At 42.4% G+C, this 18,180-nt stretch overlaps 1 protein-coding gene across 3 annotated transcripts in view; it reads right to left on the bottom strand.

The window, feature by feature from the left end:
- The window catches only part of LOC311239565 (brefeldin A-inhibited guanine nucleotide-exchange protein 1-like), a 184,563-nt gene that overhangs the window by 121,812 nt on the left and 44,571 nt on the right, over nt 1-18,180 (bottom strand). For all 3 annotated transcript variants that reach the window (XM_084327920.1, XM_084327918.1, XM_084327919.1), the window contains 3 exons: nt 9,470-9,674; nt 7,353-7,464; nt 2,574-2,779 (listed from right to left, as the gene is read on the bottom strand). In XM_084327920.1, the coding sequence (XP_084184046.1) occupies nt 2,574-2,779; nt 7,353-7,464; nt 9,470-9,674 (523 nt within the window). The remainder of the gene's footprint in view (nt 1-2,573; nt 2,780-7,352; nt 7,465-9,469; nt 9,675-18,180) is intronic.

The raw sequence follows: 18,180 nt of genomic DNA, 5'->3' as shown, positions 1-18,180 counted from the left end.
AATAACAAACTCAACAAGACCGACGGCTTCTCAGTTACAGTGGGTGACAATATTGTAACAAGGAAAGATGAAATTACCTACCTGGGTTCCATCCTAGAGGCTAATCTCTCCTGTGACAAAATGGCATCCAATGTAATAAAAAAAGTCAACCAACGAACTCGATTCTTGTACCGGATCTCCTCTCTGGTAAACAAGAATACCCTGAAGACTCTGGCAGGAGCACTCATTCAGGGGTACTACGACTATGCTTGCACCTCATGGTACCAAAGCACCTCAAAGGCGCTAAAAACAAAATTACAAACATCTCAAAACAAACTGGTCAGACTACTGCTTGACCTTACTCCTAGAACCCACCTCACCCCTGCCCACTTTGACAACCTAGGATGGCTTAGAGTAGACGACAGAGTACAGCAACTTGCAATGGGCCTGGTCTACAAGATACACTACACGACCAAGGTACCCATGTACATGTCAAAATACTTCCCAAAGGTCAGTGAATACCACGATCACAACACCAGAGGGAGCTCCACAAATCATGTTAAACCCAGATTCGGCTCAAATAAGGGACTAAACACGTTTCGCAATTATGCCACATCAATGTGGAACGCCCTACCCAAAGCTGTAAAGGAATGTGGATCACTACCCACTTTCAAAACCTCTCTCAAGGGACACCTACGGGAGACTGCAATTCAACACTGGCCCCTGTAAATATCCTAACCCAACCCCCTCCAATGTACAGTCATTTACCTAGTATGGTTTTGTCAATAGTCCAATGTACAATTTTGTTTGTTTGTACAGTGTCTCCCCCCCCCCCTCAATGTACAGTTTTGCTTGTTTATACAGTGTGCCCCCCCCCCCAACCACCTCCAATGTAAATTACCCAGTATGGTTGTCAATATCCCAACGTACCCAACCCCCCCCACCCAACCTCCTCCAATGTACAGTTTCTACGTCAAATGTATATACTCCCTTTTCTTGACTCCTTCTGTATCACAAACAGTACTGTATTTGCAAATCTGGTATGTCATAAATGTATAGATGTAGCAGTACTGACTATCTGTATGTCATGTATGTCATATATGTCCTGATGAATTGAAAATGGGGGACCCTGATGTAAACAAGACGAAAGTCTTCCTCTGATCTGCATCCCCTTAACAATTGTGTGTATTGAGCTGTACTGTATTGTACCCATTCTGCAATCTGTTAATAAAGTTTTCAATCAATCAATCAATCAAATCAACGGTGCGGCTGTTCCCTAAGCCTAATGCATGATTTAAAAAGGTTTAAACTTTACAGCACGGAACAATTGAACAATTGAACAAAGTGATGTACAAGTCCCACAACATAAAAATAAAAATTATAAATAAAAAAAAATAATAATAAAAAGAAAAAACTAATTTATTTCGAAGCTTCGAATTAAAATCGAATCTCGGCCCCCGAAGCTTCGAATTCCAAAAAAAAATTTGAAGGTCAGCCGTAATGCACAGAGAAGAAAAGGGTATGTATCTGCTTGTCTAACTCCAGGGTAGATGGCAAATAAGCTAATTTCCCAAAAAGTTGGTGTGTTCCTTTAAGATCACCCTTCAGACGCAAGTTGCTTCAAATAAGTTTAGAAGAAGCAGAATTAAGGGCGGCTACGTGGCGTAGTGGGCAAGGCGCTCGCCACGAAATCTGGAGACGCTGGGCTCGCCTGTTCGAGCCCAGCGCTCCACATTTGCTTTCAGTTTAGCTGGTCGTCCGTACTAATACACATTGGCCGTATTAGGGGGTGGGAAACTGATGGGTGGGGATCGGGCGTTGTGGACAGCGACTCCTACAGGTCAGTTGGTGCGCCTGCGCAGTAGAATCAGGAAGTGTCGGGGGCAGCGTGAGCCTCCCACGCGTTACTCCTCGCCACTGAGAGATCGAGCTACGCAGGTGAAAAGATGCGACTGCTGTTACCTCAAGTACCGGAGGGGACTTGTGCTATGTATGACTTAGTCCACATTGCAGCCGGCTTGTGGGAGGCAGCGTTTTTGGTCGGAGCGCTCCCAGCTCATAAAGTTGAAACTAGTTCAACTTTTGGGAAAGGAGCGCGCTCATCAATGTAACTCATCGAGGAAGGGGCGGAGCCGCGGCTGGCGCGAGCCTCAGAAAAACGCTCAGAGCTTTTTTTTTCTTCTTTTTTCAAAGCGGTCCACCTTGAAAAAAAAGTTTTTAGTGGACACATAGCCTTAGATTGCGTACGGTGAGAAACCATCACCTTCTACAAACCAGGAACAGAAGTGGCAGAAGAACTATTTCCACACTCATGTAGTTCAATGTAATATTGTAACCGCTGTGTGAGTATTCGGTAAACTACCATTATCTGAAATTTAAAAAAATAAAAAAATAAGTCTAACCCACTAACCTTACTGTCATGCACTAATATACTAACCTACACTGTAGCAGTCAACACTTTGATGAACATTGCTACTCAGCTGATGACTTGCCGTACAGAACTTGTAAGTCGCTTTGGATAAAAGCGTCAGCTAAATGTAAATGTAAACTTAAAACTTGACGTATCTACTCATCCCAATCATCCTTCTCCTCACCCCTGGTTACACTCCAGGTATCTGGCGGCAAACTTCTCCATCAGCCGGTCGATCTTCTGGGCCTCACCGGGCAGCCTGAAGCCCTCCAGGAAGAGGCGCAGTGCGTGGACGAAGTCCTTGCCCTGGTAGTCCATCAGGTCCACATAGGCGTACATCACCTCCTTGTTGAAGCGCTCGTTGTCCCCCAAGAACTCTCCCACCTGGGTCTGAAAAGAGACGAGAGAAAAGAGACAAGAAGAGGTCAGAACACTGGAATACTGGAAAGTATTTAAGACCAATTTAAGTATTGCAGACTGTATATTTAATCTGCGCAATTTTACTTTTTTAAAGTGGGAGACAGATTTCTATGTGGCTGCACTGTCAAATTAGCTCATAATAATAATAATAATAATAATAATAATAATAATAATAATAATAATAATAATAATAATAATAATAATAATAATAATAATAATAATAATAATAATAGAATATTTGATCAAAAAAAAATTATAATAATAGCTTGGATTTATAGAATGCCTTTCATGAAACCCAAGGATGCTTTACAAAGCAAAAATAATAATAACAATGATGGACGAGGAGACAAGAAGAGGACACTTTGTGAACAGCTGGGTTTTCAATTACCAGCTTGTTCTGTTCTCAAAGTATCAAATGTATAATGTAATATGAGTGGATTTGGTGTATAGTTAACCTGGACTTTTAACCAATCAGAATTCAGGAATGCTGCATACACATCGGTCTTTCCTTCTTCCTTCCAACTGACTGGACTAGTGTGTATTTATTCCCTCTGATTCTGGTACAACAAGTACTATTATTTCAGCACCTCACAATAGCTCAAATGTCTCCTCTCATGATGATTGTTTATTTCAAGTGGGGACTAGTATAGCAGTCGGGACGTTATTATATTCAGGATGATTTGCATCACGGGCCCAATATTCTGTAATCGTAAAATCGTTTACATTGTTACATTACATTCTTACATTTATTTGGGGGGCCAAATACTAGTGGATTTGGCCCCAGGGTACCTGTTGCTGAGCCCTTATCTAGGGAAATGCAGTCCTATGATGCCATGGCTTGAGATGGTTGAAAGAATATTTTATGAAACATTTTAAGGATTTTCCTATGTCTACCTATCGTAGGCAATGTAATTTGACCACTTGGGAGAATTTAGGCAAATGCCTTTTTTTGCAGAGGAATTATCAAGTTTTTTCTCAAGTTTCTTTAATAGTTGTCATACAGAAGTACAGAATACTTTCATACAAAATGCTTCTTACTGTTACGCTCCAGAGACTGTGCTAGACAAGATAGTATCAAATAACATAGTATAGCATGTAATTTAGAAGAAGAAAATTAGGTCACAGTGTTCGGTATAGACATATGTACAATGTTCTGAGTTACCATATAATATACAATACTATGCAGTGTACTAATGTACAGTACTATCTAGTGCAAAGCAGAAATGGGATGAGGTACAATTTAGGTACAATTTACAGTAAGGTGTACGAGTTGTAGTGCAATCCTTCATCAATAAATATAAAGTGTGGGGAGTGGGTGCTACAGTGTGTTTGTTTAAAGTGGGTGTGTGCTATAAAGTGTGTGGAGTGGGTGCTACAGTGTGTTTGTTTAAAGTGAGTGTGTGCGTGTGGATGTGTGTGCTATGTGCGTTTGGTGGTTGTTGTTGTGTAGTGTTCATTCATTGTTCGTTTAGCAGCCTGATGGCCTGGGGATAGAAGCTTCTTCTGAGTCTTTCTGTGCTCGCCTTGAGACTCCGGTATCGCTTGCCTGACCGCAGCAGTTCAAAGAGGCAGTTGTTCGGGTGACTGGAGTCTTTAATGATTCTCTTAGCCTTGCCCTTGCAACGCTTGTTGTAAATGTTCTGGAGGGTGGGGAGCCCCCCTCCAATTGTGCGTTCGGCTGAACGTGTCACTCTTTGTAGTCTGCTTCGGTCTTGTGCAGTGCTATTCCCAAACCAGGAGGTGATGTTGCCGGTCAAGATGCTCTCTATTGTACATGAGTAGAAGTTCTTAAGGATCTTCTGACTGACTTGGAACTTCCTTAGGCGCCTGAGGAAGTAGAGGCGTTGTCGTGCCTTCTTCACAACACTGTCAATGTGTGTGGTCCATGTCAAGTCCTCGGATATGTAGGCTCCGAGGTACTTAAAGCTGTTGACGCTCTCAACCGGTGCCCCGTCGATGCTGAGGGGGCTGTAGTCCTTGACCCCCGACCTCCTGAAGTCCACAATCATCTCCTTTGTTTTGCTGACGTTCAGGGAGAGGCTGTTTTCCTGGCACCATCCCGCCAGGACCTTGACCTCTTCCAGGTAGGCCCTCTCGTCGTTGGCAGAGATCAGGCCCACCACCACTGTGTCGTCAGCAAATTTGATGATTGTATTGCTACTCCGCTGAGCCACACAGTCGTGTGTGTACAGGGAGTAGAGGAGGGGACTCAGAACACAGCCCTGGGGGGCCCCTATGTTGAGGGTGATGGATGAGGAGGTGCAGTTGCCTGCTCTCACCACCTGGGGTATGCCAGTCAGGAAGTCCAAGACCCACTGGCAGAGGTCATAGTTCAAGCCCAGGTCCCTGAGCTTGGCTATGAGTATGGAGGGGACTATGGTATTGAATGCCGAGCTGTAGTCGATGAATAGCATTCTCACATAGTTCCCCTGCCTCTTGTCCAGGTGTGATGCTGCTGTGTGCAGCACATGGGCTATGGCGTCCTCCGTGGACCTGTTGGGGCGGTATGCAAATTGCAGGGGGTCCATGTTGATGGGGAGGGAGGAGCAGATGTAGCCCTTTACTAGCTTCTCAAAGCACTTCATGGCTATGGAGGTGAGAGCTACAGGGCGGTAGTCGTTGAGGCAAGCAGGCTTGGATTTCTTGGGTACAGGGATAATAGTGGACTTCTTCAGGCAGGTGGGGATGACAGCCTGTTCTAAGGACAGGTTAAATATGTCAGTGAATACTGGGGCCAGTTGGTCGGCACAGACTTTTAGGACGCGGCCGGGGATGCCGTCCGGACCTGCTGCCTTCCTGATATTCACTTTTTTAAAGGTCCGCCTCACCTCATGCTCTGTTACCCTGAAAACTGCGCCTCCATCAGCAGCCGACCCCCCCCCCCCCCATTGCCGTGGCTTGTGAGCTGGTGTTGTTATTACCAGCATCAAACCTCGCATAGAAGGTATTGAGGTCATTTGCTAAGGAGATGTCACTGTTCAGTTTGAGGGAGGCGCCTTTGTAGTCTGTCATCGTTTTGAGCCCCTGCCACATAGCTCTAGAGTCAGCTTGTTCAAACTGGAGTTCAATTTTATCTCTGTAGCGCCGTTTGGCCTCTGACACTGTCCTCCTTACGTTGTATCGCGCCACCTTGTGGTCATTCATGTTGCCTGCCACTAGGCCGTCGTTGTATGCTTTGGTGCGCTCTCTCAGAGCTTCACGGACGGATTTGTCTACCCAGGGTTTTTGATTTGGGTAAACTCTCATTTTGGTAGTGGGGATTGTTTCTTCCACCATAGTACAAACATAGTCCACCACTGTCTCCGTGTAGACATTAATGTTATCTGTGTCGCGGAACACATTCCAGTCTGTGCAGTCAAACGCAGACCGGAGCGTCTCCTCTGACGTCAAATCCCATTTCTGCACCTCTCGCGAGACTACAGGAGTACTTTTGATTCTCTGTTTGTACATTGGTGAAAGAAAGATTGACGCGTGATCTGATTTACCAAAGCCACTATCAGAATGAGCCTTGTAGCCACCTTTAAATTGCGTGTAACAGTGATCTAGGATGTTACCGCCTCTGGTGTTGCAAGTCACATGCTGATAGAAGTCAGGTAATACCTTTCTCAGATTGGCGCTATTGAAATCACCCAGCACCAAAATGGCGGCGTTAACGTTCGCCACTTGTATTCTATTTACCTCGTCGTGGAGTCTGGAGAGCGCAACGTTGTTACTGGCTTGCGGTGGAATATACACTCCGATCAGGACGATCGCCGTTAACTCCCTCGGGAGGAAGAAAGGACGACACTTGATGGTTATATATTCCAGGTCTGGGGAGCAGTGGTTGGATAATTCCTTCACGTTAGTTGGATCGCTCCAATTTTTGTTAAACATGAAGGCAATACCTCCTCCACGTTGTTTACCGGACTCTGCTGTCCGATCCTTGCGATGGATAAAGAAGTGATCGGCTGGTTGGATTGCGTGGTCTGGAACCTCCGGCGTGAGCCACGTTTCGGTGAAGCAGAGAACGTTGCAGTCCCTAACATCTCTTTGGTATTGAATCCTTGCTCGGATGTCATCCAGTTTATTGTCAATTGATTGTACATTGGCTAGCAATATACTGGGCAATGGTGTTCGGTGGCGTCTGGATCTCAGCCTGTTACGGATCCCAGCTCTCTTCCCTCGCCGTCTGATTCCTTTGTCTCTGGGGGCGAGATCCGGTCCTGATGTCCTCAAGATCTCAACAGGCCATTGTTTTGGTTCAGAGAGCTGATCCAGAGAGTAATCCAGTCGGTAAGTTTCCCGTAATCCAATGTCTATAAGTGACTGACGGTCATACACATTAAATGCACCTACTGTTGGTACAGACAAAACTCTTAAAACTATAAATATTAACAAAAGTAAGCACAGTCTCGACGGAGCGCACAGACAGGCAGCCGGTCGTAGCGGCGCCTATCCTGTAGGTATCCAGGTATGTGTATTCCTGCTTGTGTGGCTGTCGCTGTGTGTGTGTGTGTGTGTGTGTGTGTGTGTGTGTGTGTGTGCGTGTTGTAAGGGTTCTTACAGAGTCCAGCCTCTCCTCTTGGTGCAGGAACTGAGCCAGGTCCTCCGGGGTGGTTCCCAGCATGCCTTGCTCCTGGAGGTACTGGATACCTCTCTTTGGCTTCTTGTTGAACCTGATCCGGGGAAGGAAGAGAGGAGAGGAAGAGAGGAGAGGAAGCTAAGAAAGTCTTTCTAGCTAAAAGACAAAACAGATAAAGTACTGTTTACTGTGCAGACTACAATATGCACTCTGAATTAGGACTATGCCATATGATATTGTTCATGATAATACCGGTATAAATTTGTACACAGAAAAAAGTGTATATATTACCGATATAGAGGCGTGATGAAGCATTTGCAGACCCTAGTGCAGCCTACAGTGTTCTTGTCACCAGAATGATACAAGCTTGGCTGAAAGCCTACAAGGGGAACTACTGGGGTTGTGTGGAAGTGGTTTGGCTACAAGAGGTCAGACCTCCAATAAAGCACAAATCATTTGCAAAATATGCAAGAAAGCAGTTACGGCTAAAGGGTAAAATCTGAATGCATGCTGTGTTACTTAATTCTACCATACATACAAAATATGGCATTTCCAGGCGAGCGTGTTAACCACATAACGTGCACCGGGACGTATACGTGCTCATGAGCACTTGCATGCAAGTCACGGCACTTTGCGAGCGTCTAGCGCAGGGGTCGGCAACCTGCGGCCTCGAGGCCGCATGTGGCTCTTTAGCCAATCAGCTGCGGCTCCCTGGCCAAATTTCTTTTTTATATTTTACTTTTAAATAATTTTTTTTCTTATTTTGGAGATCGATGTCATACTGTGACACTGAAATGAAAAAATATTTCATCAACTAAGATATTTAGTCAACAAAAGGCTTACCTTAGTGATATGTGGCGTGAAATTTGCGAACAACGAAATATTTTTATTTTTATTTTATAGATTTTCCACAAATAAGGGAAGGACTCTAATAGAGCTGCATAGTTCAGGGTTTTATTTCAAAGTAGGTCTACAGATGCCAGTGTTTTTTCTCCTTGTCTGTGTTTTATTTCAAAGTAGGTCTACACATGGTAGTCTTTTTTCCAAAGTGGACTACTTTTTATTTTATAAATGTTCCACAAATAAGGGAAGGACTCAAATATACCTGAATAGTTCAGGGTTTTATTTCAAAGTCGGTCTACAGACACCAGTGTTTTGTCTCCTCTTCATAAGAGTTTGAGGTTTTACTTTGTTATAACAGGTAAAAACAGCAATTAAAAAGTCAAAATGTTTCTTTTTGTTGCTTTATAATCCCATTAATGCAACAAACTGTGTGCTATAAGTATACTATAAAGTATAATAAATCGCAAATTACTTTGAGCATGCAATTGTCAGGCGTTTTATGCTAAATGTGGGGTATGCTTGGGGATATATAAAACGTTATACACTGTGTTATCTTCATTTTAAGGGTAAATAGGTTGTGCGGCTCCCTGAGCATTTTATTTTGTGGGACGGAGGAAAAGTGGCTCTTTTGATAGTAAAGGTTGCTGACCCCTCTAGCGGCTCAGGGCATCATTTTTCGCCGAACATATATTAATATACCGTTAGAAAGATCCATTTGTTGCTGTTCGAATGCGTATATCTATGTAGATAAGTTCTATGTCATAGCATGAAGATCTATGTAGATAAGGACTATGTCATAGCATGTAGATTATAACTATGTCATAGAATGTAGATCTATGTAGATTATAACTATGTCATAGCATGTAGATCTATGTAGATTATAACTGTCATAGCATGAAGATCTATGTAGATAAGGACTATGTCATAGCATGTAGATTATAACTATGTCATAGAATGTAGAACCATGTAGATTATGACTATGTCATAGCATGTGGGTCTAAGTAGATAAGCAATATGTCATAGCATGTAGACTGTAATCCGACTCTTACACATGCAAATGACTGCCTGAACACTGAACAGACCATTTCAGTGGCTTAAACTCACACCTTAAAAAAGTGTATGAGGTCAAAGAAAAAAGGAAGAATCAGAGTCAGAAAAGAATGCAATGAAAATCGTTCCAAAGTCAACTCATGAACTACAACACCTTCTATGTACAACCCCCCCCCCCCCCCCCCCCCCCAACCCTGGAAACTCACAGGTCAATGCCTTGTTCAATGATCTCCTTCTGCTGTTTGAGCACCTCAAACTGCTCGGGGTTGTCGGTGCCGGAGGTCAGAGTGCTGTAGCTGCCGATGCCTGAGGAAGAGGAGGTGGAGTCCAGAGAGTTGACACTGCCGTAGCGGTTGATGGTCTCCGGAGCCTTCGGCTCACTGGGCTCCTGCTCCACTGTCTTCTCCTGGCCTACAGGGAGGGAGAGAGACAGAGAGAGACAGAGACAGAGAGAGAGGGGGAGAAAGAAAGAGAGAATGCATAGGAAGGAAGGAGGAAGATCAAGGAGCCATGTGTCAAAAACAGAGGTATTGACTTGGAGTGGAGAAAATATATCACCGAAACAGAAACTACCTGTAACCTAACGCGTGTTGTTGTGATGATGTCATCAAAACGCGGATTCAGTCATTACATGCGCGCTGTGAGCTCTTCAGTCCTGCTTCTCTTGGGACTCGGAAGTCGCGCTGTTTCTATGTAAACTCCGCCCGCAACGAGTCCAATAAATGTGTCTTTAACATGCTTTATCCTTATTTACTATATGCCCGTCACGGTTAATCACTGAGTGATCTAATATGCATATTATTCAGAGCGAGAGGGGGAGGGATTGTGTTTCTCACATTGACGCTGTCTGTCACGCGTCTACTGTGCCAAAGTCAAGAGAGCGCGTTCATCTGGGGACTAGAAAGGTGCGCTCAGTAGATCTCTCTCTCTCTCTCTCTCTCTCTCTCTCTCTCTCTCTCTCTCTCTCTCTCTCTCTCTCTCTCTCTCTTCTCTCTCTCTCTCTCTCTCTCTCTCTCTCTTCTCTCTCTCTCTCTCTCTCTCTCTCTCTCTCTCTCGTCTCTCTTCTCATTGATAACTTGATTAACAGATTGCAGAATGGGTACAATACAGTACAGCTCAATACACACAATTGTTAAGGGGATGCAGACCAGAGAAAGACTTTCCTCTTGTTTACATCAGGTCCCCCATTTTCAATTAATCAGTACATATATGACATACATGACATACAGATAGACAGTACTGCTACATCTATACATTTATGACATACCAGATTTGTAAATACAGTACTGTTTGTGATACAAAAAGACCCATAATAGTGATTATTTATTATTTAAGTTAAGTTTTGCCATAATTATATATTTTTCCATAATCAGGTAGCTGAACAACATTTGTAAAAAAAAAATTCTATTCTATGAATCATTTTTCGGCCTTTCGGCATTCGGTTTTCGGCCAACTGTTTCCTATTTTCGGTATCGGTTTCGGCCAAGAATTTCCCATTCAAGTTTCAAGTTTCAAGTTTCTTTAATAGTTGTCATACAGAAGTACAGAATACTTTCATACAAAATGCTTCTTACTGTTACGCTCCAGAGTTACATTCGGTGCATCCCTAATATGTATTCTTGTACAGTGTGGATAGTAACTCTACATGTATTCTTGTACAGTGTGGATAGTAACTCTATACTTATATTCTTGTACAGTGTGGATAGTAACTCTATACTTATATTATTGTACAGTGTGGATAGTAACTATACTTATATTCTTGTACAGTGTGGATAGTAACTCTATACTTATATTCTTGTACAGTGTGGATAGTAACTACATGTATTCTTGTACAGGTAAGTGCCTGTATTTCTATTGTACTATACGACTGTACCTTTTAATCCACTAGATCAGGGGTTCTCAAACTTTTTTATACCACAACCCCATATTATTTAGGATATTTTTTGGCGACCCCACACTTAACACTTTCTCCGCCGGAAACGGCTTAAGACGGGTTTCAAGTTCATGCGAATTCTGCCAGATCACGGCATACGACGTTATTCTGATCATATTTCATATTTTCGTCATGGTATTCATATTTCACTCACAGAGCCTTGTCAGATGCTGCGGGACTCAGCACAACTCTGCAACGCTTCAATACTGCCACCTGGTGGCTGATCGGCGAGTTGCCAAACCGGAAATGCCCGTTGCAGCTCGGTCCGTCCCCTAATTCCGTCCGGCCACTCGTTTATTGTCGCGGGACTCAAGACACACACCGTGGATATGGATCGTTGCCATAACTCAATAATCCACATGATTTGGGCGTATATTAGTATTATACAAACCGGAACTGGATCGCCTCGATCCACATCACATAACTGGGATCTGTTTGCTCCACTCTCATTGCCCAACGCTACGAGGAAGCTGCTGTGAGTTTCAGCGTTTTTCTTTATTATTAACCATACAAACTGCTCTGATCTATATATCACCCATACTACATGAAGCATTTAACGACTATCACGGAATTATAAACGACCCCCCCCCCCCCCCCTCCATTCACGCGCATGATCAGTCATAACGTTTAGGACCATGTACAATTGAAATTTTTAATATAGCGTCGATCAGTATCAAACTGCATTTGATGATCTAATATATGCATTTGTGCCTATATCTCACGTTCTGGGAAATACTGCAGAAAACGATAAAAACATATTTATACTCTAGACGGTATTTTCGTATGAATGTGTGAATGAAAAAGTTAAACGTTCCTACATCCTGAACGATAGATAATCGATGTTGAATGGGCCATAGTAATGTCAATTTAGCAATACAATTTAAAAAGTTGTAGCCCTGCAAAGAAGGTGAACATCTCCATAGACTTAAAGTGGTGGCAGAGATCAAACATTGATGGGTATAAGCGTGGCAGAGAATGTGTTAATGTATCGCGTAATTTCAACGTAGAATTAAGGAATATCAAAATAAAAGCACACGTTGTTGAACTTGATCATGCATATTTATTAGAACATTTTATTACAGCACTATGCATATTTATATATAGATTTTATTTTATTTAATTAATTATTTTACTTGCCAATGCGCCACTGTCACCTACCAGCGACCCCACTTTGTGTCGCGACCCGTAGTTTGAGAACCACTGCACTAGATATATATTTTTTTTTATCCACTTTTTCTCCTATCCCAATTTTAGTCGTGCCAATTCCCCCCTCCCCTTCCTGGTCGTTGCTCGCATGTGCCCCCCACTGGTCGGTCTAGGGAGGGTTGATAGATACTATCACATGACCCCTCCGATACATGCAGAGTCAGCCAGCCACTTCTTTTCACCTGCCAGCGCGGACTCTCATTGGTGAGGTGTAACGTGTGGGAGGCTCACACTACCCTCACCATCTCCCTTCCTCGCTGTGCCGGCGCCCTGACCGACCTGTAGGAGTCGCTGTTTACAACGACCAGATTACCACCCACCGGCTTCCCTCCCGCTGACTCTGCCAATTGAGCCAGTATGACGGCCGGCCAAGCCGGAGGCAACGCTGACAGCCGGATTCGATACCAGTGTCTCTCGCGTTGCACTAGATATATCTGAAGCCTGCCGTTAGTAGCTTTGCATGAAAAACGTGTGATGTAAGTTCATGAAAATGTTCAACTGTGCCAGCAGCATAACTGGACCACCAACCACTTCAACATAACTGTGAGATGACACTGTTATGAGGATGGAACGCTTCCAAGCATTCAAATACAAGAAGGTCATATAGAACAGGGGTTCCCAAACTTTTCAGGCCGCGACCCCCAAATAACGGTGTCAGAGAGCCGCAACCCCCACTATTATAGGAGGTAAAAAAAAAGTTAATTTTTTTTTTTTTTTTTATAAATGGAAATGTATGGTTGAAACATGCAAACGTTCAAACGCACACACACTAATAAGCATTGGAGGCTTTTAACCAGGGCCGGACTGGGGAAATCATTCAGGCCAGGAAATATAGTGCAAAATATAGCCCCAGTCAGGCCACTTTTTAAGCAGGGGGTCTGGGGGTCCCCCACCAGGAAATCTTTTGTTGCAAAGACTTCATTTCCTGCATTCTGGTGCAGGAATATTTGTATTTGTACCCTTTAAATGTCAGTGTTTGTGATGGCATCACAAATTATTGTTAAAAAACAGGCTAGCATATGTATGATTAGCAACAACACTGATTTTGATGGATTTTCTGTTTTTTTGTAATGTCAGATTGAAAAAAATACAATCTTTTATTCAACTTCAGCCCTGATCATAACACCACATATTCATTTTATAATTATAACCCTAACACAGGGGTCGGCAACCTACGGCTCTTTAGCCAATCAGCTGCGGCTCCCTGGCCCAAAAATGTCATTGCATTTTTTTATTTTTATTTTATTTTGGAGATCGATCTCATACTGTGACACTGAAATAAAAAAATATTTAATCAACTAAAATATTTAGTCAACAAAAATATTTCATCAACTAAAATATACAGTACGTCACACCCCGCGCCTCACCCTGCCGTCTGCAAGTGGCTAATCTTGAATTTCCGACCCCCCAGTAAGCCAACCATGGTTAAATCCAAATAAAGGAAAGTCTGAGGAAAATAGAGGGTTTAATTCAGCGTGGACAGATTCATTTGCTTTATGCCTGATAACAGTATGTGGTGCGAAATTTGCGAACAACGAAAAATTCTCTTTTTATTTTATAGATTTTCCACAAATAAGGGAAGGACTCAAATAGAGCTGCATAGTTCAGGGTTTTATTTCAAAGAAGGTCTACTTTTTATTTTATAAATGTTCCACAAATAAAGGAAGGACTCAAATATACCTGAATAGTTTAGGGTTTTATTTCAAAGTCGGTCTACAGACACCAGGGTTTTGTCTCCTTTTCTGTTTTATTTAAAAATAGGTCTACACAGCCAGTATTTTTTCTCCTCTTCATAAGAGTTTGAGGTTTTCCTTTGTTATAACAGGTTAAAACAGCAATAAAAAGTAAAAAAAAATCTTTTTGTTGCTTTATAATTCCATTAATGCAACAAACTGTGTGCTATACGTATAAAGTATAATAAATCGCAAATTACTTTGGGTATGCAATTGTCAGGCGTTTTATGCTAAATGTGGGGTATTCTTGGGGATATATAAAACGTTATACACTGTGTTATCTTCATTTTAAGGGTAAATAGGTTGTGCGGCTCCCTGAGCATTTTATTTTGTGGGAGGGGGGAAAAGTGTCTCTTTTGATAGTAAAGGTTGCTGACCCCTGCCCTAACACATTGACCGCCGGGGGTTGTGCCCATCTTATACCCCTCTCTGCCACCGTTAAAAGCCTATGGAGATGTTTACCTTCTTTGCAGGGCTATACCTTTTTAAATTGTATTGCTATATTGACATTACTATGGCCCATTCAACATCGATTATCTATCGTTCAGGATGTGGGAACGTTATACTTTTTCATTCATACATTGTTGTGTTAATACCTTCTAGAATATAAGTATCTTTTTAATCTTTTCTGCTGTAATTCCAAAAAAACGCTAGTTATAGGCCCAAACGCATATGATAGATTATCGATTGGTGTTTATTTCCCATACACGCTATATTAAAAAATTCAAATGTATATGATCGGTATACATTATGCTTCATCGTGCGTGGAGGAAAGGGGGGGGGGGGGTCGTTTATAATTCCTTGATCATCAGTAACGGCTTTATGTAGTATGGGTGATATATTGATCAGATGGTTTGCAGTGAAATGAATAAACAATCGGGCTGAAAATAACATTACTGTTCTCTTACCGTGGGCAGATGAGACTGGCGGTGAAAGATCCCAATTATTCAACGCCGATCGCCTAGGTCCATTTCCGGTTTGTATGGCGCAATAAACGCCGAAATCATATAGATTATTAAGTTTAGAAAGCGATCCATATGTACTATAGTGTCTGTCAAGAGTCCCATAGTGACATGTGACTGCCGGAGGAATTTCCTCAATGCACCGATGACACTTCCGGTTTTTGCGAGAGTGTAACTCGCTCGACCATCAACCAGGCGGCGGTATTGAGCCGCTGCAGTCCCATCTAGGGTCCCGCTAGGGCAGGGGTGGGCAATTATTTTTCCCAGGGGGCCGAATGAGCAACTGAAAATATGTTGCATAATAATAATAATATGCATAATATACATTTTATTTCTATATAAAAAGCAGTAAATGGCATTGTTTTGACCCCTGGTAAGAGTGTATGTTATTATTTGGCAATTAAAAGGTGAGGTTAGCTTTCAAAAATATCATTTATTCAAATAGAATTTATTTCCAAAATGATAAACAAAATGTGAAACATTAATAACAAAGGGCATTTTGAGTTTCATATACTATTGAAACATGGATTTTCTTAGCTTTCTAAAGACATCACATCATCTTATAGCAAAAATAAACAAGACATGTCACTGAACTGTGTAAAGAAAAGTGTCCCAGTTTTGTAGCCTTTTTTACTTTACATGCCTATATTAAACATTTAATGTTTTCAGAACTGTGCAAAAAAAAGAAAAAAAAATATCAAGTGTCCCATTTCACTTGTTATATTTCCACATTTTAGTGTTCTTCAGTTCTTTTTTTTTCATTCAGTGTGAGAAATCCAGTCTCTGTTGAGCTTTAACAAGTCCATCAAAGTCAGGTTGCATGTCTGAGGTGGAGATGCGAAGCACAGCTGCCAGATGTTCATCAGTGAGAGAGGATCTGTACCTGGACTTGGTAAATGTCATAACTGAGAATGTCTGTTCACATATGTAGGTGGATCCAAAGAGAACCAACATCTTCTGAGCATGTCTCCTCATGTTTGGAAAGTTCTCCTCCTTGAGAGCAGAGTAGAACTCTAGCAGTGATGCTGACTTATAGTGCTCTTTCAGTAGTGAATCAGACTGCAGGTCAATGAGTTCAAGCTGAACAACTATCAACACTGCAGGTAAAGGGAGAGGAAACCAGCTGCATTTCATCCTCAACCTTTTTGAAATCTTGAAAACGCATTGAAAATTCATCATGCAGTGCTCCCAACATGGATGAGTACCTGTGCCGGTGATCAGCTGATGGTTTGACTTCTTTCAGGGTTTTCATGTGTTTGAGATTGTTGCTGCCTAGTTGCCTTGAAATTAATTGCAACTTTGTCATGAAGGATTTCACATGGCTATGCATTTCATGAGCGTAAGCGTATATTGTGCGGGTGAACGTTGACATGAAAAGAAAAAAGTTTAAAAAAAGTTACAAAAAAGTTAAAAAAAATTTAAATAAAACGTTTTTTTATTATTATGTAATCTTTCACGGGCCGGTCGTACAATGCCCAGGTCTGCGCTAGGGCATCGGGGGTTGGGTGGATGAATTATGAATGCCATGGCGAGAAAATTCAATATTGATCTAAAAAACGCTGTACAGCGATCTTGGCGCTCAACGCATGGCAGGCAATAACGCTGAAAATTGGCTACCAATGTGTTAAATGCCAGTGTGTGTGATGGCATATATTTGCAATATATCAAATGCAAAGTAGATTTTTCTGGGGGGGATTATTACAGGCTAGCATGTGTCAATGATTAGCAACAACACTGATTTTGATGGATTTTTTGTTTTTTGTAAGGGTACCGCCTCCACCAATCACATGCGGCTCCCTTTGTGTGTGTGTGAGAGCAAGAGAGATAGTTCTCCAACTTGTGTGAGTTGCAGTGATCTCCTGGTTGTTCCCCATCTAGGTTATCTAACTATTGCGCTGCTACAACTAGAAACACTGGCCTGACTGCATAAATTTTTTTTAAATCATCTGGCGACCCCCCCGCCCGCAGCGGCTCGCAGTCGCAACCCCCACTTTGGGAACCCCTGATATAGAATCATGTGCACTTTTTCTTTTACTTTAGATGTGTAAATACATGGAACATCAAATACTTGTAATACTTCGACGTACATATAATTTAGAATGGAGAACTTTTCACTTCACCACAGTATTATTCTATCAGAGAATTTATACTTTTACTCAAATAAAAAGGAATGGTACTAGTGCTACGATAACATGGTGGATCGGCTAGTTTCAGCTCAGTGGGTTTGTATGTCAGTCTGCCTCTCAGTGACACAGGCAGTGGTGGTCCCACGCGGTATCACGCCGTCCCAGCAGTTTTCTGAGCAGAAGTACGCGCACGGATGTGCACGCGCATGCATGTGCGCGCACACAAAAATGCGTTCACAACTTTCACTGGACTCGTCGCGCCGTGCGCCAAGTACCCGGCACTTGTCTATCACCTAGACTTTGCATAATAATAGGATACCAATAACATAACAAAGAACGAGAAGTGCAAAACCAAAATACAAGCCCTGTGGGGGTTTGCTTGATCTGTGGAGCTCTCACTATGTGACAAATGGTCCCGACTGGAAGGATGAGGCATTAAGTTGTGCTTCAGAAGGAAACTGTCCTTCTGTAAACTAAGTTACATTGTTAAAACATTGTTTGTTTTTCAACCATATCTGTTGACAATATAATTTCTTTATATATTGAAGGCTACATCCTGCTACCTTTTTCAGCTTCTCTATTTCAAGGCAATATTTACAAAAACTAAACTAAAACTAGTAATTTCCTATACAAACATAATAATCATCTGTTCTGTGCGCACGCGAGGGAACATGTATGTGCGCGCATGCACGTGGCGTCCAGGCAGTTCTGATATTACGACTGCACCACTGGACACAGGGATGAGGCTCCTGGCCTCAGGGGACCTCATTACACTGACATGACAGGCATTTAGGGAAAGTAAGAAGATTGTGATTGTGGGAACCACAACCACTATCCTGAATAAGTAGAAAGGGAGCTCATATAATGTGGGCCTCTGTGGAAACCATTCAGCCACTGGGAATACCTTGGGTGGAGAAATATCCCAATAGCGTTTTTCTTTTCTTTACCTGAGCAGAC

This window comes from Notolepis coatsorum (assembly GCF_963971535.1).
Source record: "Notolepis coatsorum genome assembly, chromosome: 13".
In the NCBI taxonomy this organism is placed as follows: domain Eukaryota; kingdom Metazoa; phylum Chordata; class Actinopteri; order Aulopiformes; family Paralepididae; genus Notolepis; species Notolepis coatsorum.
This window is presented reverse-complemented; position numbering and strand designations above follow the sequence as displayed.